This window comes from Callithrix jacchus, chromosome 16, assembly GCF_049354715.1.
Source record: "Callithrix jacchus isolate 240 chromosome 16, calJac240_pri, whole genome shotgun sequence".
Classification (NCBI taxonomy): Eukaryota; Metazoa; Chordata; class Mammalia; order Primates; family Cebidae; genus Callithrix; species Callithrix jacchus.
In genome coordinates, this window is record NC_133517.1 from 65,366,778 (window position 1) to 65,394,611 (window position 27,834).

At 34.3% G+C, this 27,834-nt stretch overlaps 1 protein-coding gene across 23 annotated transcripts in view; it reads right to left on the reverse strand.

Annotated features, from left to right (window-relative positions):
- Nucleotides 1–843: 843 nt before the first annotated feature.
- Nucleotides 844–27,834, reverse strand: part of EFR3A (EFR3 homolog A) — a 103,866-nt gene continuing 76,875 nt past the window's right edge. For 10 of the 23 annotated variants that reach the window (XM_035277452.3, XM_035277457.3, XM_054246667.2 and 7 more), the window contains 10 exons: nucleotides 26,988–27,149; nucleotides 26,221–26,352; nucleotides 24,985–25,052; nucleotides 24,284–24,411; nucleotides 23,247–23,297; nucleotides 15,535–15,626; nucleotides 10,528–10,576; nucleotides 9,654–9,757; nucleotides 9,074–9,123; nucleotides 844–3,638 (listed from right to left, as the gene is read on the reverse strand). In XM_035277452.3, coding sequence (XP_035133343.3) covers nucleotides 3,533–3,638; nucleotides 9,074–9,123; nucleotides 9,654–9,757; nucleotides 10,528–10,576; nucleotides 15,535–15,626; nucleotides 23,247–23,297; nucleotides 24,284–24,411; nucleotides 24,985–25,052; nucleotides 26,221–26,352; nucleotides 26,988–27,149 — 942 coding nt within the window. In that variant the 3' untranslated portion in view covers nucleotides 844–3,532. Of the gene's footprint in view, nucleotides 3,639–7,552; nucleotides 7,610–9,073; nucleotides 9,124–9,653; nucleotides 9,758–10,527; nucleotides 10,577–15,534; nucleotides 15,627–23,246; nucleotides 23,298–24,283; nucleotides 24,412–24,984; nucleotides 25,053–26,220; nucleotides 26,353–26,987; nucleotides 27,150–27,834 lie in introns of all 23 variants that reach the window. The other 13 variants (XM_002759223.6, XM_078353174.1, XM_078353177.1 and 10 more) reach the window with 3 other exon arrangements.

A 27,834-nucleotide genomic window follows, 5' to 3' on the forward strand; every position in this document is an offset into this window, starting at 1 on the left:
GTAAATATTTACATTTTGTAAATGTGTATTATAAAATATATACATTTACAAAATAAATTTACAAAAATATATAAATTTAAAAATATATTTTTTATTTATATTTTACATATATTTTATATATGTAAAAATATATAATACATAAAAATAAAAATATTTATATATAAAATATATATAAAGATGCTTTTTTTTTTTTGAGACAGAGTCTCACTCTGTCACCAAGACTGGAGTGCAATGGCGTGATCTTGGTTCACTGCAACCTCTGCCTCCCGGGTTCAGGTAACTGTCCTGCCTAAGCCTCTCGAGCAGCTGGGATCATAGGCACATGCCACCACACCTGGCTAATTTTTGTATTTTTAGTAGAGATGGGGTTTCACTATGTTGGCCAGTGATCCATCTGCCTTGGCCTCCCAAAGACCTGGGATTTACAGGTATGAAACACCATGCCTGGCCTCTTTGTGTAATTTATAGGGCAAGGAGGTAGAATTGAAAAGACAATCATTAAGACTGATGCAGAGATGGCAACTACACTTTCACAAGCACATACTATGAACTTTACCTTACTACATCTTGTCATGACTAGCAGTTATCGTTCTCATACATCCGATGTGTAGGGGAATGAATCCACTTGACAAATTAATTTTTACTAAAGCTCTTCTTTTTGTTTTTGAGATGGGGTTGTGCTTTGTCATCCAGACGGGAGTCTAGTGGCATGATCCTAGCTCACTGTAGCCTCGAACTACTGGGCTCAAAAGAAGCTCTTCATTTTTAATTTAAGCAAATATTGAATAAATTTAATTAAATGTAATAATAGCTATTACAAAAAATGAACTTATATACAAGTAATCTGATTTATGTTTTATTGCTTACATATGAATTGGACAGTGAATTTTTACATTTTAAAAAACTAACTTCATTACATTTAATACAGATATGAGCATTGAATAAGACAAATTAGTTCAATTTTCCGACATTTTGGGTAGCGAGAAGTTAATTGCTGGTAAAGTGTAGAATTATTATTCTAAAAGATAACGAGTTCAGAAGTATTAAGGAAGTATGTGTGTGTGTGCGCATATGTATTCAGGTAAACTCCAATAACAACAAAACTGTATATAAGTGGTCACAGACAACACAAGTACGGGAAGAACATTTAAATGTTAACTATTCAATGTCATGAAAGAAAGAGTGATATAAACAACTCTATACAGCAAAAAAAGAATGATTAACAATTTATTAAGAGTTTTATATATCTACAAAAATATAGCAATACAGTGAACTTCAACAAATCCTAAATGTTCAGTACCTGAACTGGCTACAACACCGTGTGCATACCCAGTTCCTGCAGAATCTCCTGCAGACATGGGGGAGTCAGCCAGTGAAAAGATCCATTTCTTGGGAATCCTTGTCAACAAGACCAGTTCAGAAATCCATATAGAAGCCTACTGTGTTTTCAAAACATAACACAACCCCAACAAAACCCAAATCAACAAAGACCAAGGTAAAGGTGTAATAAACATTAATTGTAACAGTTTTTCTTTACATGCAATACATGCATTTTAAAATCACTAAGAAACATAAAATTTTGTAGAGCAAAGTTTGTGTTTCACATGAGTGCAAATGAATATATATTTTATTTTTTATACTATTAAATTATATATATTTTTTCCATACAAAAGCACACAGTGTTAATCTATAAAATGACATCCAAGTGGATGATGATTGTTTTTGCATGTCCCCCTGCTTAGATTTTTTAAAATATATATTCAAAAATTAATATCCTTCTTTAAAAATATAGAAGGAAAAAAGGGAAATTAAAAAAAAGAAAAAACAACTTGGCTTTATTGATTGGTGAAGCGTTTTACCTGATCAAGAGGCAAAGTTCCAGTGACAACTCTGACAGGGCCCTTCAGTCCTCCAGTGGCAACGACTCCACTGTCATTCTGAAACAAGTCTTGTTGATCCACATTTAATAAGCAGCCCAGGATGTTTCAGTATCATTTCATAGGTCTCAATGACTAGACTGTTTTTCAAGATGTTCCACTTTCGTTTAAGTATTCAAAAATTTTCAAGTAAGCTTGTCCTATTATCATTTCCCTACTTTTTTCTGTTCCTACGAAAGGTGCCCAAATAACCATAAACACGAACATCCCATTCTTCACTGCAATTTTTTAAACAAAAACAAAAGTCAAAAATTAAACTGTTTTCTAGGCTACAGCTTTTGGTATGTAGGCTGTTTTATGTTAAAAAAAAACAAAAACAAAAAGCAAAAAAAGGAATCTGAAAAGATAGAACTATAAACAGATGACTTTATAAAAATGTCCTAAGAGAATTTTATGAGTTACAAAGAAAGCTGTTCATTTTACCATGTGATAAAATTCACTAAGATGTACCTAATGTTATGGGCTGTCAGTGGATGTGTAGAGTACACCTGTGATCTTGGTAGCTGAAATCAAAAGTAGCTTAAATTGACGAACTTCAGCACACTTGATTGTTAAAACACAGGCAGCTCTTCAAGTATAACTAACTAATTCTAAACAGATGCATACAAGTCAGTTCAAATCTTACAAATTAAAATTCCACCCGGAGAACTTTTTGACTACAAGGATTTAAAACAATGCACAATATACAAATGTAAATAAATGTGCTCTTAATGGAAATCAAAATGTACAGACTCTTCACAGGTGAACTAGTAGCTGTTTTAAATGTCTTTTTTTCTGTACTAAATATATATCTCATTTAATTCATGGAGCCACAGCAAAATACTACAATGTCAAAGCATAGCCTGTAAACTAATACATCTTATGATGTAAAAATATTGCACAGTTTGGTACTCCAAGAGTAAGCTCTACAGTTCTCAAGCAGAATGGTCAAACTCTTGGCAGGAAACACAGTATTACCAGAACCAGACAATTCAAAGTATGGCGTTTTTAGGGTCATGTTCAAGGAATGCTATACAACAGATGTCATATTATTGGGAACAAGATGAGGAATGCCTATCACATATTATTATAGTAAATGAATAGCAGGGTGCCTATCCCAGCTTATCTAAAGCATGGGGACAAAAAGCCACCGAACAGTTTTGCAGCCCCAGGACTAGGAACATATTTGAATGTATCTGCCTTTGCAGAAAAGAACAATTTCTACATCTAAGCAGTTGTGTAGACGTTTAAGAAATAAACAATTTATACAGTCTCAATCCTCTGAAGGCTTACTTTTTTAAAAAAACATTACCTTTGTGAAAAGTTTAAAATATACTCCTTAACAGTGGAATACAGTGAAATCAAAGCATGTTCAACTTTAAAAGGCAACAAGAACCTCAAAGCAAATTAACACGGCAGAAATCTATCTTCGAAAGTACTCAAAGTTATATATAGCTCCAAAACTTCTAATACAGTATGTCAAGCATTTGGTTAAAGATAAGTGCCATCATTATTTTCATTAAGTATGTTAATACACATTAAGTAAACCCTGAAAGCTCAGCTTGGCCTTAATTTTTAGGCTTTACAAATCATATGTTGAGGTCTTCATGAGCCAATCAGTACACACACAGATCTGGAAACTTCATCTCATAGACTGGGACAGATTGGTATTGGGCATGCCCAGAAGTGATGGTCAGTGTTCCTGATGGACTGGGAGGAGGACTGTAAAAGAACAAAAAACACCATCAGCAGATGTACTTACAAGCTGTTCATTTCACTGAGTATTCTATCTACTATCTGCAAATATCAAAGTCAGAGTCCTTAATTGCAGAGATCAACGCCATTGTAGTTGCTGGCCAGCTACAAGGCTGTAGCTGGGAAATAGACCACAGTAGTGTCAAACTGTTTTTAAGTCTAAGCATGCATTTTCCTTGGAAAATATGTATTTACAATTTTAAATGTGATTATACCCTATCTGTTCTTGTGAGCTGTGTTGTTTCATTAGTAAAAAGTTATTTCATGTATACAGACACTATCTTTTTAGATGACATTACGGTATTTCATTATATACATATATCATACTTGATTTAATCCAGTGGACAAAGGCAGGTTCATTTCCATTTTTCATTATGATAATGTTCACAAGTCTATTCTTATACATACATAATTTTATTCTGACTGGTGCCATCTTGGTTTATAGTCTTACAAATAGAAATTCTGTATTCAAAATTTTGACTTTGGTACATATACATTGTCAGAATACCAGCAATTTACACTTTAGCACTTCATTGTACCTTTTACATTGTAATAATTATCAGATAAATATTTTTAAAAAATCTTTGCCAATCTGAGAGGCAGAAGGGAATTCATTCTTATTTTAATTTTTATGTTACTATTAATGGTACGTATTCACCCTGAAATCATCCCTCTAACCCTCACGCATGGAAAATCTAAGCTTCCTATTTAATTGAAGCCCATTGCCTCTAATTCTACTCAGGTATATTTTCTTATCAGTTTGGGAAACTAACCTTCTGTCATATAATACAAATGCTTTCCTCCAATTGATCATTTAATTCTCAACTTTTTTTTGCTGCCAAATGCTTAAAACCCTTACCCAAACAAGCAATTATTTTTTATAATTTTTAGTTTTTGAGTTATGCTAAGAAAAACTTTGCTCCCAAATCAAGATTACAAAAAATTCTCCTGTATTAATTCTAGTGTTTTTATGTATTCTCCTAAATAATGAGTTGTCTATCTTGGTAAAGGAAGTTCAGTGGAAATCTTCCCTGGACCCTCCTTCACTGGTCAATAGCATTTAGCAGTTGTCCAAGCCATATTAACTGAACAGTAACTCCTTGAAAATCTGAAATCTTACCTTTACCACAGATACCTTCTATACTTGAATTTTCCTCTCTTCTACTTACCCATATACAGGTCCAATCTGATGTAAGTACCAAAGATGTGTCATATGTTTTCCTACTAAGCAAGGCAAATGCTCCCTGTTGTTTTTCTACAGCATTTTCCTGATTGCTCTTCTATGTGGTTTCTTTCACACTGCCCTTAGCATCATTTGTTCAAATACAAAAAAAGTTGATCTTACTAAAATGATAGCTCAGTCTACAGAAAACTGTTATCTATATTAACTTCCTATTCAAGAATAAGATTAGTTTCCATTTATATAAATATTAAGCATATTTCAGAAATGTATAGTTTCTTCATGAAAGTCTTACATGGTTCTTTGAATTTATTACTTCATGGTTAAGATCGTTTTCATTTTAATTAATAAATGCACAGATATTAATTTCATATAATTATTTTTTAAACTGTGAGAGTAGGCATCCTTGACTTGTCCCCAGTTTTAGGTAAAAAGCATCAGACTTTAACCATTATACACAACATCAACAATAGATTTCTTGTAATTACTCTTTATCAGGTTAGGTTCCATTCTATTTCTAATTTTCTGATAATTTTTATCTTAAATGAACATTGAGCTTTTTCAAATTCCTTTTTTTTTTTCCTGCAACTACTGGTGTGATCATGCAACTTTGCTCTCTTATTATGTTAATGTGGTGAATTTTGCTGACTGATCAATTTTCTCATGTAAAACTGATCTTGCTTTCCTCATAGTGACCCCATTTATTTAGGCCATCCATATCATCAGTTTTATACATTTGCTAATATTTTGCTAAAGATTTCTGTGACTATATTTATGAGGGGTATTTGTCTATAATTTTGTTTTTCTTAAAATATCATTGTCTTATTTTAGTACTGAAGCTATGCTGGCCTCATGAGTTAGAAAATGTTTCAACCTCCTTTGTTTCCTGAATATGTATGAAACCAGTATTATTTAAATGCATTTTCTTGCAGGACGCTTTTAAATTGCAAAACAGTTGTAGGGTTATTTGGATGTTTTACTACTTCTTGTGTCAATTTTAGTAAGTTTAACTTTCAATGATTTTTGCCCATTTCATCTAAATTGTTAAATTTAGTTTTAAAAAAGAGTTTATAATATTCCTTTGTTATCTATAGAGATGATCCTTTTTTCATTTGTAAGATTGGTAATCTGTGTTTTCTCTCTTTCTTCCTTAACACTTACCAGAGGTTTACCAATTTGATCAACCATTTCAAAGAACAAACTTTTAGGTTTCTTAATATTTTCTATTGTTTGCCTATTTTCTGTTTCACTGACTTCCGATATACTTAGTTTAGCTTCTGTTGCTCTTCTTTTTCTAATGTCTTACCAGAAGTTAATTCACTGCTTTTAGATCTTACTTCCTTGCAAGCAAAAGCATCTAAAGATATAAAATTCCTCCTGTGCACTATTTCAGCCTAATCTTACAAAATTTGGCATGTGTTTTCAGTTTAAAATATTTTCTAATTCCTCCTGTCATTTCTTCTTTGACCTATGGGGATCTTTTAATTTCCAAATATTTGAAATTTTTCTAGATGTGTTAATGAATTATAATTTCTTTTGTGGCAAGAGAAAATTTTCTAGATGTGTTAATGAATTATAATTTCTTTTGTGGCAAGAGTATGTTCTCTTTTGTGGCAAGAGAACATACTCAACTTGGTGACTTAACATGTCAGTTTCCTGACATTTACTTGCACTTGTTATATAGTCCCACATTAGTCTATTTTGTGAATATCGTATATGCACTTCAAAATAATCTATATTCTGTAGTTGCCTAGTCTTGTGCTTTTGAAAGGTCACTTAGATTGATTGAGATGGTTCAAATCTTATATCCTTTCTGCATTTTTGTTTTCTTATGTTTTAGTACTCTTATGAGAGGAACATTAAAATTTGCAATTATAATGCAAAGAAACAGGAAACTACGGTGAGAATAGGCAGCTGCCACACACATTTCTTCCCAAACTATATGTATCTTGTCGTTTAAATTCTTTGATGTTTGTGTGTGGGGCCGAGGAGGGGGTGAGGGAGTGTGGTGTTTTAAGAGCTTTTTCTACTAATTCGAATAACTCGGTTATCTGTGAGGCTGCTTATTCTCACTGTATTTTACTGCTTCTTTGCCTTTCTTGTGTTTTTAACCATACTCAGGTCAGAGTAAAAGGAAAGAACAGTGGGAGTGAAGTGTAATATTGTGTTTTGTTTCTTTTATGGGGAATACAAACTCTTTCCTCTGTCTGATGATCAGGGTGAGACAAATTAACAAGAGGAAATGTATCACACAGGACCTGAAAATTGTGAAGGCACATTTCTATAAAGTCTGTTTACTTTCTCCATAAGCTATTCCAGGGCTACTACATACTAAATTGGTGACCCAGTATAAGTTACCTAACTTTTATGTATCTCTGTTTATAAACATGTAAAATGAGAATCATTACTATCTGTTTGTTAGGATCTGTTGCAGATATTAAATAAAAAAATACATTTAGCACAGTGCTTGGAACAACATAGGTGTTTAATAAATGTTAATTAGTAGTAGTAACTGTTCAATGAGTGCTAACTATTAGTAGTAGTTGTGGTACCAATGAAACAAAATTAGTTATAACACTTATTCTAAAATATTAAATTCATATAGTTATGTTAGTTTGACTAAAAGTAACATGGTGATCTCTAGCAACATTCCGTTTAAGAACATCAAGTTAGGGGTTTGAATTTTGACTTTGCCACTCACTAGCTGTATGACCTTCAGCAAGTTATTTTACTTTTCTCTAAGCCTTGGTGTCTTCACCTGAAAAATGAAAAAAACAGTGTCTACCTACCTTTCAGGACTATGGTGAGGATTAGCAGAAATAACAGATATAAACCATGATCATAAGATCAAGTATACAGCAAATATTTAGTATCGAATGTTTGATGTTTAGACATCAAAAAAGTAAATGCCCATACCCAGCAATTTTAACTGAATCCTAAGTCTAGCACGACAGTCCCCAACCTTTCTGGCACCAGGGACCAGTTTTGTGGAAGACAGTTTTCCATGGGTGGGGGTTGGAGGGATGATTTCAGGATGAAACTTTCACCTCAGATCATCAGGCATTAGATTCCCATAAAGAGCATGCGACCTAGATCCCTTACCTAAGCAGTTCACAACAGGGTTCCTGCTCCAATGAGAATCTAATGCCTGCTGATCCGACAAGAGGTGGAGCTCAGCGATGTTCACCTGCTCACAGCTCACCTCCTGCTGTCAGGCCTGGCTCCTAACAGACCATGGACCAGCACAGGTCTGTGGACTGAGGGTTGGGGACCTCTTGTTTAGCACATATTGAATATTTTTGTCTGATTTTCTGTTCTTAAATTTTGTAAATGAGTGATCTAAACTTAGAGAGGGTAGCAATGAATGGGGGGGAAGTGTCTAGAGTAAGACATATAATGACAAAAATGTGCCTTGCTTATGAAAGCAGAAAAAAGACAAAAAAGCAAGTGGACTAGAGCATTTATCTTTCTCTAATATTAATATAATACAGGGTTGAAGCAAAATAGAATTAATCAAGTTAAAAACATAAAAGATACAGCTGATACAGAAAAAATTTCCAGAAGCACAGCTATCTCTACTGGCCACCTGTCACAAAGGTGGGTTTCCACAATGAAGTCAGTATAAGATTATGTGAAAATTCCTTCTTTAGATGGAACCTGGAGTTTGCCTCTCCTTTCTTCAGGTGCTACATTTCTTATTAATGTATAGACGAAGAACAATCAAAGAGCATAATAATTCACAACAGAACTCAAATGAATATTATATAAAAAAGCTAAAGGAAAGTTCAATAATTGAAATGAGCCATCTGTATATCTAGACTTATTACTGCCCTGAAAAGAACCATGAGGCTGACATATTAAAATGCTTTGTTTTGCAGATCAAATGATTCAATATGAGCATATTCTTATTTAAATCTAAGATTAGAATATGGGTCTTTCAAATTACCCAGATGTCCTTATAAGATCATCTGGAAGAAATGAATAATCTAAAAAAGAAGCTAGAAAAGCTAGAAGACAACTAGTCAAGAAGGGGTATCAGACTCTGCCTAATAAAAAGAATGACTATTAAGTCAAGGATTACCTGTACGATCTTATGTTAATCCTAAATAATAAGCATTACTTTAACATATTACCTTAAAATAATGAACCACAAATTCATAGGGGTCTGACAAGTTCTATTCGTGTGTGTGAGTTATTACTATTGTGATAACAAAACCCTTACCGTATGGTGAGTTCCAGTATTTGAGCGAGTCTATCATGAAGCAAATTTGCCTGCAAAAAAGAAAAAAATGTTAAGGATTATTTTCTAAGTATCTACATGTAATAATACCAATGTAATTTAAGAGACAAAGTGTAACTGTGACTATTAAGCTGATTAATTATTAAGTATACAATGCTTTAATTCTTGGTTTGATCTGTGCTATCTAATTAGTATTTAATATAAGGGTTGTCTTTTTTCCCCTTCCCAGTCTCACTTAAAAACAAGTCAACAAACACACAAAACAAAATACCTGCAGCAAGATCACAGAAAACCACTATAAAAAAGACTATCAAAGCAGTAACAATCACTAACACTTAATTTGGGGAAACAGTTCTACCATTTACATCAGCTTACATCACATAAAGAAATTACTTAGGCCTCACAGATATGCCTTCAGAGTTTTCAGTTCTTGTCTGATATATTTTCCTATGTTCCGTTGATTTGACTAAAACTTGGAACTTAAGTCAAATCAACAGAACCAAGTAAGAGTTGCGATAAAACCACAGTCCACCCACAATCTCTTCACCCTTTGTTCACTTACTTTGGATTCACACTGTGCTGCTATTTCTTCAAAAGGTGCTTTCTGAAATTTCTCTATCACAAGACGCCTCTTTTCCTTTTCCTGTTCTTCCATTCCACTGGTATCTACATAAATGTTTATACTCATTAAAAGGAATACAGAATTTCACAGACCCAGTTAATGACCATTAAGAGCTAATGATATAACATCCAAAAATAAAAACAATTTACAGGGCTATTTTTACAAGAAAAAAACAATAAGGCACAACATCCGTGAAATGTCTTGTTTAAGGCACACACACGAAAGAAAAACTCTAAGGTTAAAACTCTACAGTATAAGATTCTCTTTCATATAATACCATTGTCTCTCTGACCAAAACACAGCAAGGGAACAGGAGCTTCCTACAAGTCGAATTGCGTCAAGGTCCTTCCTGAAGGACTCTTTTATATAACTATGCCCTTGCACAGGTGAGACACTAAATAAAATACCTGCTCAACTGAATCTTGGTATTGAGTGGAATAACTGAAATACTAATGGGGTCCTTTGGAACTGTGTTGTTGTAGCCTTTTCCGTTTATTTACCACAATCTGAAAAGGGATTGTTTTGGTCTTATGATGATGTATGGTATAGCCAAAGTTTGTGAGAAAGCAAATTAATAAATGTCTTTTTTAAATATCCCTGCCAAAATTGTGTCTATTCAAGAATATGACCGTGATGGGACAAGACAATTTTGAAGCCTAAAGAATGTAGTTTAAATGATACATTTATATAGGAATCAACAAGTTTTTTTGGTTTTGTTTTTGTAATGCCACCTCTGCTTACTCTGTCATTGAAAAAAGTACCAAATAAAGATAAGTTAAATATTGGCAGTACTAACAAGTACAAAATATCTCACCAATTGCTTTCTTCAATGCTTCAAAAGTGATTTCTTCAGTGTTACTAACCTAGAGAAAAGTGATTTTAAGTGAAATCAAGAGTTAAAAAGGGTCAGTATAAATCACACCTTTACCTAGTTACAAGTTATCTAAGACCTTTTTCAGACTTGTTTGCTTTGTTGGGTTGGTCTGAGCTGTCATTATATGCCACAGTACCAAATAATCTCCACTTTTTCATTGGTTCTAACAATGGCCTACTGCAGTGGTTCCCCAAAATAAGTCTATAGTTTAGCATCAGACTGAAATAATTAGCATACCCTAGACAACAAAACCACCCTTGAATTACAGAACTCAGTCTCCAGTACTGTGATGTCTGATTTGAGTCCCATTAACTGAACACTGTACTGTAAGTAAACAATGATCTGAGATAATGAAGGCTGAGATTACACATAAATACATTTTTAGCCATGTGATAAAAAAAGAACTAAGTACTCTACAGCCTCTATAAATTTGGTACCACACACAGTTTACAAGTCAAAAGTAAAACTAAGATTTTAAATGATTTAAAAGTTAAGAACCACTACTTTGGGAAGTATTTCTCTAACGCTGACCATCAATTTATAATCTTTGAAATTATCCTTTTAACTTGCATCTTCCAAGTCTCTCTTGCTTTGAGATAGGTAAAAAGGGATGAAATCAATTGCTTTATGACAAAAAAGCCAATAATACATTTTATGGCATCAGCACATTTTCAGGAGAAATAATATATCCAGTTCCTATAGTATGTCTGAATAAAAATTAAGAAATGATACATGAGTACTTGCCTGGAACTCTCGTTATCCCTAATTTTAGCTCATGAGCCTCTGTTGCTAAGTCTAAGAAGGCAGCAAGACTAATGATAGCAAGACTTCATCCTCTGCACCTTAGCTTCTCTTTAAATCAAAGGCTTTAGCTGGCTGGAAATCAAGTAGCAAGAGTTCCACTCCCTCAGTTTTGCTACTGAGGGTTCATATTTCTAGTTCAAGTCAGATTAAACTTGGGAATCTTCAGTTGTTTTGTTCTAGATATTTGAAGCAGACATACGATTAGGCTCTGGCTGGTTGTACTTATAAGCATTCTAGTACTCAGTGAAAAAAAAAGAATTTGCTGTTGTTCTTAGAATTGGCTAGGAGCTTCTGACTTTTGAGAAACAACTACAGTATAGGAAAAAGAACATGGGAGAAGTTGGAAGGCCATCATTCTTATTACGTATAATTTTTACTCACTACCTGTCAATCTCAGATAAGAGCTAAAGTACCTTACCCTACTAATTCTTCTCTTTTTCCCCCTTTGCCTTAATTCAGAAAATTATGATGCAGCTTTCTAGCATCAAGAACCCTCAAGTCATGCCATCAGTGTCGACTTTTTTTTTTTTTAACATCTTCTTTCTTTAAATCCCTTTAAGTCATTTGTTGGTCCTATTCATTCTACTTTAGAGTAGAGTACTCTTGCCTTCCTGTCCATCTTTGTTACCTCTAGCCTGGCTACTCTAGATCCTCATTCCATCAAGTATGGACTATTACAAGGATCTCCTGACAGGCCTCTAACTCTAGTCTCGTCTTTCCAATTCAATCTTGTCACACTTGAGAGATTCCTTTTATGAAAGCACAGCTCTAATAATGACACTATCTAAATTTCGGTGCTTACCTACTTCCTACCTCAGCCTGGTATATAGCTTTCTATAATTTTGCTTCAATCTTATCTCCCACTCTTCCCTTTTGTGAAATCTTTTTTTTTTTAACTGCTTTATGCTACCATTTATAGGTTGACATTTTATACACCACAGCTGGCAAATACAAGCTACGCACATTATTTGGTGATCTACCAAACTATAATCTGTTCCAACTCTAGAGGAAAAACCAGTTATGATGGAGTTATGGAGAAGTAGTGCAAAGGCATCATTCTAAAAGAATTTCAACATTCCCTTTATATTTGTGACTTTTGCTTTATCTACTATCTATTACCTAGACTATATAATGCCTTTGGGCCTGCATGAAATCTGCCATTCATCTTTTTCTAATTATAGTAGCTACTATGTCATTTCCACTAATATCATAGTAATTGGATAGCACCTAGCACCACAGGTGTGACTAATATTGACTAGATGCTAGCACACACCCAAGTTTCTCCAGTCATATCTGGAGAAAAAGGCAGGAGTACATATATATAAGACAAAGATCTGTTATTTGCTCTAGAATAAACAACAACCTTTTGCAGTCAACTGGTGACTTAACTTTGTATTAAAAATTTAACATATATTCAAAATGCAATATATATAACATCCTATTAATGCACTTAAATAACCAAGCACTAATGTTAAGCTTACAGCTTTTTAGTGTGGTGATTTCAGGTTTTACTCATGTCCATTATGCGTATATAAGGAAGCCAAAAATCATTCCTATAGTGCTTTATTCTATGAGTCAAGCTGATAATTTTATCTCAGGAGGCAGAGGTGCCTCTATTCTATTTTAGTCATTTATCTTCTTGAATATGTTAATTTAAATTAGGCATCATTATTAAAAATATGTGTATGTACACCTATTATATGTGTGTGTGTGTGTGTGTGTGTGTGTGTGCGCGTGTGTAGTTGCATATATATGCATTGGGAAGTATTCCTCTAAAGTCATGCATTGGGAAGTATTCCTCTAAAGTCAACCACCAATTTACAATCTCTAAAAATAAACTTTACCTTGAGTCTCTCAAATCTCCCACTAGCTTTGAGATATGTAAACAATATGAAATCAACTGCTTTATGATAAAAATGTTAATAATACATTTTATGGCATCAGCACATTTTTAGAAGAAATAATGTATTATTTAGAAGAAATAATAATACGCATCTTTTTATATAGGGCAATTTTTAGAAAAAGTTCACCAAATGATTCTCAGTAGGCTGAGGTTGGAATTGTAATGTTAGAACTGGCAATCTCAAGTGGACCAGGTATTTCAATAGACTAGAGTAGCAATTTGAGGTTATCTAGGGAAACAAAACTTTGTTACGTTCTCCATCTAAACAACCTGACACTCTCTTTTTTTAAAAAAATAATAGTTTAAAAAGCAAAAGCAAATACATTTGAGGATAAACTAGGATTATACATATAAAACAATGAATAATTTTGATCAAATAAAAAAGTAATTTTTATGAGCAATTCTCTTATCTGATTTATTTTAAGAAAACAGTTTGATATTTTGCTACACCATTAACTGGTGAATATCCATCTGATGTGAATTTTTCCTGCCCATCACATGAAAGTAATTAGCTTTAGCCTAGAAGGTGGTAGTATTCTGTCTTCTGGTATTTGAACAAACATCTCTAATATACATACAAAAGCAGATTCCACAATCGCAAATGAGTCTGAAACCTAAATGTGCTCAATTAAACGTGATACTAAACTGTTTAACTTTTCAGATGCTTGGTGTCCGGCATATTTGACTTAGGACTTACAGTAAATGAAAAACAACAGGATCTTTTAAAAGGTAATACAATATTTACAGACTTTTAATGTAAAACTTATGTCAAGAATCTTTCCCCTGTATTGAGTCTTTATGCAAAAGTTTTTTCAGTTGATTTTATCAAAATAGACTGACTCTTTCCAACAGTTTCAAGTGCTCTCTATATAGTTTTGAAAGAAATAAGAATAGTTAACAAAAGGAGAAAGGTGAAAATACCAGTCAATAAAACATACTGTACTTTTAACAAAATTAAGTTTCTAAACTAAGGCTTTGGATGAATGTCTTCCCCAGAAAGGTAATAACAGCAAATTCATAATCATTGTAAGACAGAACTAGCAAGATACTCTTCTTACTAGTAAGGAGTGTGTAAATTAAACAAATCTGAAGAGGTAAATTTAGGAAAGGTTGTTATCAAGCCTTAAATTGGTAAGGAACTTTAAACCAGCTTTAATGTGCTGAGTTTCTAAATGAACACTAAGTACTTCTTCAACTACTTTTGATGCCGGGCTGGTAACTTCTTAATAAAACTGATAAATTCTACATAATGGGAAGTTGAATGGCATAGAAAACATAAGTCAGTTGGTTGTACTCTGGCCACAAAATAGTTTTAATACCTGAAGACAAATAAATCAATAGGAATTGGAAGTGGGTAGGAGAGAGGCTGAGAAAGCATAAACTCAGGCAACTTCCTTTCCCTTTCCCTATATGGATGCCCTTTTAATTATGCATATTACATCAGTGAGAAATAATAAAATACCTAGGAGGCAAACAATGGATAAACCATAGGTGGAGGATGACTTGACATGCTGGCATTTTGGCATTTTTACTTGACCATGAAAAAATTCTCTGGTGATTTATGTAGAATAAGTCCTAGAGAATAATGGCTGCTTTTTTCCCTATAACTCAGGAAGGTACACTCTTGTGCTTTTTCAAACGGGAGGGCAGCATTAAATCTATGATGTTTTAAATAAGCCACATAAGTCCATACAGAGAACACAGTTCACTGACACAGCTTAAGCTTCATCCAATTCATTATATTTACTATCCAAAATGATTAAAACATTTTCCCTCAAAGATGAAGTTCTAAAACCTTTTAAAGGTAGTGAGCATTTGGTTTCATGTGAGAATGTATAGTTCTGTTTTTGTAATTTGCATTTCCTAAACTTTTAAAAATAAGCAGGATCTAGAGGGCCCACTAATTTAATGACAGGCCTTCTATAAAGTTTCCTACAAAAAACAAAACAAAACAAAACTTATACTTTACAGTTATTTTAATTACACTATATTATACTGTGAAATCTGATAATATCATAACATATACTGTTAGGTTTATATATCTTTACAGACAGCTGAAATGAGTTCAGTAAAATAAATTACAAATAAATTCAAAGCTAAATCAGATTAATTCTACTAATAATTTAGTTGAGAATAATTTAGAGTTGTATTTTCTCCTGTTTGAAAGTGTGGAAAGCAAAATATTCTTTTAAATGATGTTCACCAAGACAGTACTCTACCATAAACTTAAAGTTACTTACCACATCATCAGAAGGAACATTGTTGGATAAAATATCCACCTGAATAGATACGGTGTCCACAATGCTTTTTCTTCTAGAAAGGCGATCTTCATCTAAAATAAAATTGTTTTCCTCCCATTATTTGTTAGAAATGTTATGTTGGTTTTCATTTAATAAATTCTACTTACTTCAGATTTCAAACACTGACAAAAATTTAAGACAGCTTGTCTTTTTTTGTTCCTTCTAAATACATAAAGCAGTGAGTTCTCAGACTTTTACATTTTGTGAAGCAGATTAAAAAGTAAAACTGATGGGGTGAACTGAAATAAGGTTAATGGTTTTTTATTTTTCAAAAAGGGGCATTTAGGACAGCAACATCAACAACCATTACTGAACAGTTTAATTTAAAACAGCAAGTCAATGCAACACCAAATGAAGGAAGTACCTAATATAAACTGAATACATTTAGCCCAACTGAAAACATCATATTGCCATTATATCTCTAATACTTTCATAGGACAGTGAAAGCTGTAAACTAACTCCGTTCTAGGATGATAGTTTGGGAAGCAAAGTCTAATTGTGTTTACAGTGCATTACAATTTGTGGAGCGGAGGAATTTGCTGTTTCAATTAATATCTCCTTCTCCAGCATTAGCCATTTACTTATCTCCATCAGCTGTTGTTCTTTGCTTTATAATTTGACCACTTCTCCAGAAAGATGCTTTCTTTACCTCAGTGCTCTAGCTAAGCTACTTTTCTGCCCCAACCCATTTGTATAGTCTGAACAAATTGCTTTGATTTTTCACTACTGACTATTCTGAAGCCTTGCAATTATAATCCCAACCCCAACCACTCTTCTGACAGTGCTTTTTAATAAAAGTCCATGGTCTCTCAAATCACTAAGTTTAATAGCTATTCCTGGCCCATTTCTGCTTAACCACTTCATGAAAATTTGAATTTGTTGATCAAAATGTCCTTCCATACATTCTTTTCTATTTCTGCTTTTCTGCTGTAGCATTCAGTACTCAACAAATCTAGGAAGTGGTGAGAGACCATGTTAGGTGTTAGGGACAGTTTGCTGAATAGATATTACATATCCCATGAAGCTTATAGTTTAACAGGAAAAATACAAAATAAAATTACACAAATTATAAAAGTGTGATGGAGAGTTCAGGATGCTAAGAAAATGTCAATAATCATGATTACAACTGAAAAAAGGAAGTCACTTTGTATACTCCAATATATACAATTAAAGGCTTATTCAACCCTTGGAAAGTTGAGTGATTAAGGTTAGCAATCAGATATTCTCAGTCTGCAGCATGGAGATGGTAATTCTCAAGAAGCTTTTAGAAGCTTCTAGTCTGATGTCCACCCATTTGAATGCTACACTGTCAACAATAATAGTTTCTCCTCTTCTACTTGCAAAACTTTCTGAGTGCTTTGTCAGTCTTTCATTCTGAAAACACATAGTGCTCAATTTTTCCTCTACGATGCAGAAGAGAATTTAGGAAGGGTGACAATGATGCCAAGTTGGCTACTGTTTAACTCCCACTCCTAAAAGAAATGTATTCAGCCACGTCACATCCCAGGACTTCTACTCTCTCAGAGTTCCCAGATACTATTAGTGTTACAGCTGGCAGTTAGTAGGTGCTCTATAAATACTTGTGTGACTGAGCCGGATTCTGGCACCTTATTTTCTGAGTTCAACATTTCTAATTTCTTATTAATCAACTCTATTTGACATGTTCTAAATCCAATTCCACATCTCTAAATAAACCATCTTTATCTCCACATCGTCCTATTTATTTTCAAGAGTGCTGTCATTCAAAATCTTCATCTTTTCTAACCCAAACCCTTAGGATAGCTTTCATGTGAGTCTTCCTAGTATGTTTCTACCTTCTATTCTACAAGTAGAGTTGTTTCTAAAATAGATAATTTTCAGTCCTAATTATAATTGTTAAACAAATGCAGCCCACTGCTTAATGCGGAGTTCCCAAGGTTTTCTACCTCACTGACATATTAAATTATAATGCATGCATGGTACACAGAGATAAATGGAAGCACCTGCTCATACTGCAGGTTCAGAGTGCCCAGGGCCTGGCCAGCTACTTGAACAGCTAAGAACAATACCCAGACGAACCTATAATGTTCCCCCAAAACACAAGGGAAGCTCAGGTCTGGAATCGGCTTAACAGCACAGAATTACTGCATCATCTGGCAACATTTCATCTTTTTCTCTCTCTCCTTTTTTTTTCTTCCTGAGACAGTATTTCTTCTCTGTCATCCTGACTGGAGGACAGTGGTGTGATCACAGCTCACTGCAGACTCAAGCTCCTGGGCTCAGGTGATTCTCTCACTTCGGTTTCCTGAGTACCAGGACAACAAGCAGGTGTCCACCATGCCCGGTTAATTTTTTTTTAACTTTTAAGTTCAGGGGTACATGTGCAGGTTATATAGGTAAATTTGTGTCATGGGGGTTTGTCATACAGATTATTTCATGACCCACATATTGAGTCTAGTATTCTTTAGTTGTTCTGGATGCTCTCCTCTCTCCACCCGCTACCCTCCAACAGACTCCGGTGTGTCTTGTTCCCCTCTATGTGTCTGTGTGTTCTCATCATTTAGCTCCCACCTGCAAGTGAGAAAATGTGGTATTTGGTTTTCTGTTCCTGTATTAGTGCACATATATGCTCATCATTGCAGCACTACTCACAACAGCAAAGACACGGAATCTACCGGCTAGTTTTTTGTTTTAATTTTTTGTAGAGACAGAATATCTTCCTTTTTTCTTTTTCCCAAGCTGGTCTCAAACTCTTGGCTTCAAGCAATCCTCCTGCCTCGGTCTCCCAAAGTGCTAGGATTACAGGTGTGAGCCACTGTGCCCAGCCTGTGCTCCATTTTACCAATCCTATTCTGTATATACTGTGATTTTACTTTACTGAAGGGACAAAAATTGAAGAATTAAAAGCAATCAGTGAGAAACTGGTTTCTCTCTTACTTACTACTCCTCTATTCCAAGGTAGCCTTCCATAGTTGTAACTAATGCTGTTGGTCAATATTATAGTTTGCCTCTTTCTGGAGATGTGAGAGGATTGCAATTACTGTCCTCTCTGTGGTTAGGAGGGGTTCTGTCACAAGTCCTGGCCAATAAAGTATGAGTCATGTGCCAGACAGCGGTAGCTCCATCAGCCTGGATTCCAGAATGTGGAGGATGTATAGGTATGTACAGCAAGTCCAAGCAATAAATAAATCTTTACTGTTTCAAACTATTAAGAATCTGGGGTTATTTGTTACTGTAGCATAACCCAGTAGGGTTTCTTAACCTTGACACTACGGACATTTTTGGCAAGATAACTCTTGCTGTGGGAAGCTATCCCTTGTATTATAAGATGTTCAGCAGCATCCCTAGCTTCTATGCACTAGATGGCAATAGGCCTATCCCATCTCTCTCCACCTCAGTTGTGACAACGAAAAATGTCTCCAAGATTGCAAAATTCACCTTTAGTTGAGAACCAGTAACTTACTGCATCCTAATAACAGACCTTTCTACAATTTTACCTGTATGGCACCACCATGTTAACTAAACTTTTCAAAAAAACACTAACTGCATAACTCCCCAAGCTATGTTCCCCAACGGCTTGTGAATTAAAAGGACATTCTAGGCTCTCTAATTAGATCTCACCAACAGTAACTTCAACCTTCCCTAATGAATCTAGTGTTCCACTCAAAGATGCCTGTTTTCTAATCTCTGAGCATGCTGCGGGATATCTGCTTTCTGGAAACACATCGTTACCTGTCCTTCTTTGCCATCCTCCTCTCCATAAAGATTCTTACCTTTGAAGGCCTATTTGAACATCACACTGCTTCCTTAAAGTGTTAAATATCACTCCAATTATTTCTGCTTGTCCCTCTTTCTTCTGAGCTAAAAAACTACTACCAGTTATTAACAAACTTTCCTTCTATCACCCTCAGCCTGGTACTACTACAGTTATGTTCACTGATGTGTGACCATATATCCATGCACAAAATTCAGTGAGACTCTGGGTTTTGCATCTACCAAACAAAAGTCATTCAGGTTCTACTGCATGAAGGGTGAAGGTCAGAATCAATACATACTAAACTGCAGCAAAACAGGACACACTGTTTTGCAAGAATTTTCAGGATGAGAATACTTTATATCCTGCATGTGGCTACTGCTGAGTTAACCTAGACCCTGTATTTTTTGTCTTTCCTTCATAATCACATGCTCTGATATAAATAACTGAACATAAAGACATCAATGGAATTGCTACAAGGCAGTATGTAGTCATCCCTGCTGATCTGTTATCTAGGCAGATTCACTTTCAAGGTCTCACTGGAAGTAAAAATAAGGAATGAATTACAGCCTGCCTCTCAGGAGGCTATAAAAGAATTCCTGGGTTAATTTATAAAACATGAGGGGTTGTAGAAAGTCATGTTGAAGCCAATAATAAAAAAGAAAAGGGAGGTATGAGGCAGGAATGGGGTCAATGAGTGGCAAAATCATTGAGAACAAAAAGGAAATATAGGGTTGTCTCAAAGGCCATCAATAATCGCCTTCCAGGAAAATCCAAAAAAAGGCCTTAATCAATTCTCAACTTCTCCGGAGTGTCAGCAATTTGTGCCAAGTGACCTTTCCCTTTTCAGAAGCTCCTCTACCTGCCTTCTCACTCCTGAGCCTACCACCACTCACATTCCAACATTGCTTTACTCTCCTTTCACATTCTTGAGACTTTCAGCTTCCTTCCCAACATGGCCTCTCCTCAGGAAAAGAGAACTCTCTAAATAAAGCCATTCCATCCTCTTTCTCTCCATGCCTTCACTGTGAGAAGGCATCCTCCCTGAAGGCTTTAGCAAAATCCCCTATGTTGCTGCTTTCAAAATTTTCATTATAACTTCCTAACCCTCATACATAACCCAGTACTAACTCCTAACTGCCTACAGGATGCTTTACTTGTATGCTCCACTTTAAAAGATACTCAACAAGAGGCTTATCTCCAAAACCAGCTACTTTTTCCTATTCATTTCTGTTAATGAAAAGTCTATCCTTCTACCATCCCAGATTCAAAACTACTTATAGTAAGTTTCGGCTGAAATAGGTACTTCTTTCCTTCTTCACTGGAACTCAGTTGATATGGTTGGCTGTGTCCCCACCCAAATCTCAACTTGAATTGCATCTCTCAGAATTCCCAAGTGTTATGTGAGGGACCCAGTGGGAGGTAACTGAACCATAAGGGCCAGTCCTTCCCACGTTATTCTCGTGATAATAAATACATAGTCTCATGAGACCTGATGGATTTATCGGGGGTTTCCACTTTTAATTCTTCCTCATTCTCTCTTGCTACCGTCATGTAGGAAGTGTCTTTCCCCCTCTGCCATGGCTGTAAGAACTTCCCCAGCCACATGTAACTGTAAGTCTAATTAAACCTCTTTCTTTTGTAAATTGCCAAGTCTCGGGTATATCTCTATAAGCAGCATGAAAAAAGACTAATACACCAGCTATATTACTTATCTACCTCCTAGAAAAACAAAACACAAACAAAAAAATCAAGCAAATGAAGTGGTAAGTAAATCCTATGTGTCCCCTCAGTTTTGCACCATCCACTCAGGTACCCAAGCCAGAAACCTGGACAAAATCCCTGGCTTTCTCCTTGTCTCTCCATATCAACCAAAAGCCTATAAAGTCTCTCTCATAAATTTTTCTAGAATCTACCCACTCTGTATTCTCCCTGATGCTTCTTTATTATGGGTGACTATCATTTCTCCTAAGAATGATTAACAAGCCATCAAAATAAATAGTCACCCCATCTCTAGTTTGCAAAACTACAAGCAAAGTAATATTTCTAAAATGTAACTCTGATCATGTTATCCTCTGATTAAAATCATGCATGCTCCCCCACTGCCTTTAGAACAGAGTTCACACTAGTTTACCTTGCTTTACAATTCCTACCTCCACACCCTGAAGTCTATGTTCACTCTGTATTAATTACCAGAAAAAATCCTGTTCTTGCCTGCCTCATTCCTTCACACGTGTTGTTTCATCTGAAGCACTTGCCTAACACCTGTTTCAAGCTCAGCTTAGAGACTTTTTCCTCTGGAAGATATCACTGGCCTGCCAAACCTGGATTAAATAATTTTATATGTTCCTAAACATCCCTAATCACAGCCGTACAGTCATATTACAACTGCCTGGTTATTTATCTTCTTAGAGAAAAATTATATAATGAAATTAACTTAATTCCTATGCACCTAGAATAATATCAAATCATCTGCTGTGTTTTGTGGTTCAAGTGAACAATATATTTGACAGAGACTAGGAGCTTTGTGAAAGGAGAGAGACCTACTCATCTTGTTCATTCCGGCTTTTGCTTGCACAACAGCTGGCACACTGAGGTGCTTGCTTAATACTTAAATAACTGCTGCATGCATTGACTGAAGCCACTGGTACCTCTGAATGGTCAGTTGGGGGAATACTACTGTTTCCCTCTCATAAAGCAGTATTTGGCATAGGCCTAAACATATACTATTCATTTGAATTCTAGGTTGATTAGAGATAAGTAAAATATAATAATTGGTTAACATTTATCAATCACATTATTATGATGCCAGGCATCAATAGTTCAATAAACTTTAGGTATATCGTCGTTCTTTCTGTAGATCTAGTTATCATTGTGTTTCAATCATTGATCTCCTTTTCCTACTATATTGTATTCTTTGAGGATAGAAACTGCATCTTAACATCTTTCTGCCCTATGAAAGTCCTAAGAGTGTCTGATATATAGAAGTAGGCAATCAGTAGAAGTTTGAGAAAGACATGATAAAAATCAATCTGGATTTTTCTGGAGCCTAAAGAATCTCTGAGCTCCTGAAAAATACCAAAATCAAATAATTTATTAAGCAACTAACTGGAGAAGCTGTTAGTGGTATCATCTAATCATTTAATTCAATTTTAGCCTCACTATCCTCATTTGTTAACAAAGATAATGCTACCTTCCTCACTGAACCATTATAAGAATTACATAAAGAAATGAATACAAAGCACTTATCACAGCGCCTGGCACACAGAACGTAATAAATAGTAGCTTCTATTGTGATGATGACGGGCATTGCATGATACACAACAAACTAAATATGTTCTGCTTTTTCTTTTAATATATTGTTCTTAAATCCCTTGAATTTTTTAAATGAATATCTGATGGACACACAGCAAAAGGAATTTAATTACAGATTCAGTATCCCGTAAAATATCACTGTTTATTCTGTTTCTGCATTAAGTAGGATACACATGCCACAGACAGGCACTAAACTATCAGACTTTACAAATCAGAAAAATCTAGTAAGTTTTCTATGATGTTATACAATTAAGTAGTCACTAAAATATTCAGAATTATTCCAGTCAATGGTAAAGATGCATTATGAGAGAATACATCTTTTTAAGGGTGGGAGGAATCAGGGAAGTGCAGACCATTTGTTAAAAATTTAAAAAGTGCCAAAGCTTTCATCAAAAATTGTTAAGAGTTAAAGGAACAGGATAAAAAGAAATAACAGGGGTAAAAATAAACTATGGCTACAAGGAAGAGAAAGGAAAATAATAACTAATAGCTATAGAAAATATGCAGGCCACTGGCTCCATTTTCCAAAAGGCACATTTTATTAAGCTATTTTCTTAGAGGAGAGGTGAGGAAAAGGGCAGGTCAAATTGACAACTGGATTTACCTTTGTACTTGTGCTTGGGTTTATGAGGTTTTTTGCTTGAAGGAAAGAGAGCTAAATCCAAATTATAAGAGTAAAATATTTTAAATGTTTAAAAAAAATCTTTTAAATTATAAATATCTAATAATTTTTATTCTTAGCTCTTCTATTTCCTCAAATAATTCCTGAGGAGCATGATCTTTTATAGTACAAAATTTAAAAGAAAATGGAAAAGCACTCATTAACATCTCAGACTGTTAGGAACAACTATTACTGTCCTAAATTCATATATTTTGGATCCATGTTGTTAAAAAAAAAGCCATTTACAAAGACTGTGCTACTTGTAGTGACTAATCCAGAAATCATTCTAAGTGAAATCAAATGGTTCTCCTGTAGAACAGAGATTTCCCCAAAGAAAGAACTAATTCACTTACCAAATTTCATATTTATATAGTCATCACATGAAAATGAGAGCAAAAGATACAAATTCTTTGATTTTAGTTTTTAAAGTAAAAATTGAATACAAGACACTATGCCATTTTACCTTCAAACAGAATTATTTCAAGCAATGAAAAAATAGAAGGAAATATATAGTTCACAGAGAAAAAGAAATCCCTAACTCAAAAAGTTTGCAGTTTTCTTTGTATAACAATAGTCTGTACTCAAATATCAAAAGTTTCCTGCTTCACTAAGCTCAATAATCACTTATCATTAAACAATTTTCACCAATTCCCATGAATTAAATAGAATATCATTTAATGAGAAAAGATCTCACTTTAAAATATAATACTAAATAAAATAATATATTAAGTATTATAACAATAAATATTCAAAAACTTGATTTGCTTAAGGTAAAATCCTATCTATGTCCTTAGATATTTTCTAAAGTTTTCAATAGCAAAATTTAAAAACAGAAGTAAATACTCTTAAGCATTTGAAAATCACTAGGCTATAGTAAGTACACACATCAGAATTAATTCTTATTGCTAACTGGGTAACAAAAAAAATTACTATAACATAAGCAATCACCGGAGTGAGAGTTCTAATTATCCTCCTCTTACCTGTTACTTGCGGTACATATGGTACTGACAATCTCTCAACACTATATCCACTTCCACCTAGTGACTCTGCAATCTTGTTGGTCAGAAAGTACAAATCTTTCTCATGCTTCTCTAAAGATTTTGGAAGCCTGCCAAGGTCATCAAAACAACAATCATTCAGCATTTTATGGAGCAAAAATAAGTTACTATGCAAAACACTGCAGAGCAAAAGCCTCAATATTCTAAATATAAACACAACATAAACTGTAGTAACAGAAAAATCAGTATATTTTAGGCAACGAATGAATTCGACTCTAAAAACACATAGCCACCACGTCCAGCTAATTTTTGTATTTTTTTTAGTAGAGATGAGGTGTTGCCATGTTGGCCAGGCTGGTCTCAAACTCCTGATCTTAGGTGATCCACCTGCCTCAGCCTCCCAAAGTGCTAGGATGACAGGCCTGGGTCACTGTGCCCTGCCAAGTCTTCTTATTCTTAAAAACTTTTTTCAAGATTGACTCCATGTTGTGCATGAGTCTACATCCATAATGTGCAAACCTTTTTATAACAAAGGAAATAATTAAATGAATTAAATGACAGACACAAAATGAAGATTAGCGTAAAGCACCAGGAATTATTACCAGAGTTTACTCCTCTATAATTATTATTGATTGGTTTATGATATCAGTACTGCATCCTTAAAATGTAAAGAATTAACATACATGCACTTATCTCTGAAGATATGCTCTGGTAGAAAATAAGGAGCTTCCATAGTTCGAATTTCAATAACCTGAAAAAATATTCAAAAATAAAAATCAAAAACTCCACCCCTCAGGACCCTGATATAAAACTTTGTAAAACAGCTTAAAAACAAAAAACTTTGAACATTTATAAGAAATATTATCACATTGCTTTTGAATTTAAGCTAAGTTTACAGCCTAAATATAAAGTTTATTTTGTTTTCACATCTATTAATTTTAAAATTAGCAGATAAAACTGTGACAATAAAATAATATATAAGGCAAAAAATGATGACCCATTACATTCGATTAAGCCTAGTATGATAAAGCAAGACTATCTACTTTCTCAAATGCACTATCTTGGAAATCGCTTTACAAATCACCATCCTCCACCTGCTGCATTACCTTTGCAACAACCTGTAGAAGGTGTCAAGGCACTTGTGTGGTCTGGCTCCTCCAATGAACTGTGAGTAAAGAGGTAGTCTGCTTTTGTAATATTTATTTCTTTAGTGATGGGCATCAAATATTCACTCAAATGTTTGATTAATGGATGAGTCTGTTTCTTAGACTACACTAAAAGCCTACATTTTAGTAAGGACTAAACGAGGTGCTTTCAATTTAAGAAAAATAAAGTTTCTCTCTTAGAAATGTCTTTAAAAGTGGACTTTTACTGCTAGGTAAGTTAGGGGCTTTGAAATGTTTATTAAGTCAGGCAAATCACGATTTAAGAGCTGCTGCTGAAGAAAACTAAATATATTTGAAAGACACAGGACAATTCTCTGAGACGCACATTCATTACTCAACTTTTGAGATCTGCCGCAAGTAGTTTAGAAAAAATGACAACAAAAGAGTATAATTTAAGAAACTTTAGATACTAAGATTCATAAAGGCTCAAAGGAAAAAACGTCATACAACAAATCGCATGAGGTATTCTAGAAGAAAACCATATATTCCACTCAACCACATTAAAAAATTCTAATAAAACAACAGGCATCTAAGAAAATATAAAAACTTTAACAATTCTAATAAAACAACAGGCATCTAAGAAAATATAAAAACAGTAGCTACAGTTTTAGCTGTAGTTTCAATTTACTGGCTCAATATTTTTATAGAATTATCTTAATTTGATAATCACCAAAGTTAAAAATAATCATCATTGGAATAAAATTAGCCATGTTGTACAAAATTCAAGTTTAAGGACTTTTCTAAATACATTACCTTGCTAACATGCTGGCAAAATGCAGGGACAGCTATCATCTGACTGACAAAGTTGAGATATGCTGCAACCAGTGCCATGATCCCACAACGATGGAACATTGGCAAATTATCCTCATTGATAATTGCACTGTCCTTTAATAAGAAACAAACACATCAGAGAGATCAAGTTCTTATGCTCTACCAGCATTTTCTCTGATTATACTGGAAAACTGCAGGTAGTCTGGAATGCTAACAAAAATGCCACTTTATCAGAAATTATTTTCTAAAAGAATTCTGAAAGGAAAATAAATGTTTATTTACAAGAGTATTAAATTTTTCAACTTAAACTCTCTTCCTTAGGAAACCTTTCCTGTTCTCATATATATACATACACATGCATATATAGCCACTGCATACTGTCCTTCTATTACATAACACTTATGCAACTCTAATTAAACAACGGCCTGTATGTAATTCTTATTTAATGACTACCTTCCCCACTAGACTATGACTATCTTCCACACTAGGAAGTGAGGGTACAGAAACTGGTTTTTCTTCTTCATCGCAGTATCCCTATGGCCTTGAAGGATATTTAGCATACAGGTTGATGCTCATTCAACGTATGTAAAAAGAATCAATGAAGAATGTGATCATAGTGTTGTATATTTTAGATTAAGAGGTAGATACCTCCCTTTTAAAATTCAAGTCCTTAGATAAAGACAACACTTCAAAGATGGTGTTTGCTTTATAAAAAATGTTTTCTGCAGTGAATGGTTATGAAAGCATACCTGTAAAGCAATGGCCAGTCGAATGAGATCAATAACTACTTCTTCATTAGCAAGTTCAATAGTTATAAGAGCAAGAGAAGTATAAAGTAGTTCATAGTTTTTCTGAACGTTGTCTTCCTCTTTACAACCCAAATATATGTGACGATATAGCTGTTGCCCATTCTGAGGAGAAAAGACAGAGGAAAAAGGTAATTCTGCTTAAAATATAGAAGAGGCAGAGTTCACATGCATACACTTTTACAATGCAGCTATATTATTATATAGCTTAACATGGAAATGAAATTAAAGTTGATGATTAGATGGTCAAATTCCAATGACTAACATCAATCAATATGCTAATATACAACTAAAAACTAATGTTAGAATTGAAGACAAAACTTAAATAAAAATAACAAGTAAAAAAATAGTTCCTGTCTAACAATGAAAATATTTTTAACAGTAATTTGAAAAAACAAAAGCAAATTATGGATTGACTTGAGAAAAATAGTGAAATGGATAGCAGAATCCTGGGAGATACTTTAGCAATACAGCCTCAGCAATGACAAAGAATATTGTGCTGAGAGGAAATGTACCCAGGCTCTCTCGACTGGGGAACAATCCTTGTGCTGTGGGTTAGCTGTTCAGAGAACAGTACCTGCAGGTTCTGTTATATTTTGGTGTGGAGTCTCTGAAGCCTATTAACAGAAATTCCCCTGGTATTGCATAGAGGTTTCCCCCCAAACTAGACAAATCTGAGTATGCTAATAAAGATTATTAAAGCCTTTCCTAGATAGTAAAGCATTCCTGGGTATAGGTGCAATGCCCTTTCCAGTCACAATGGTGACATTAACTCAATTAGCTCTCAACT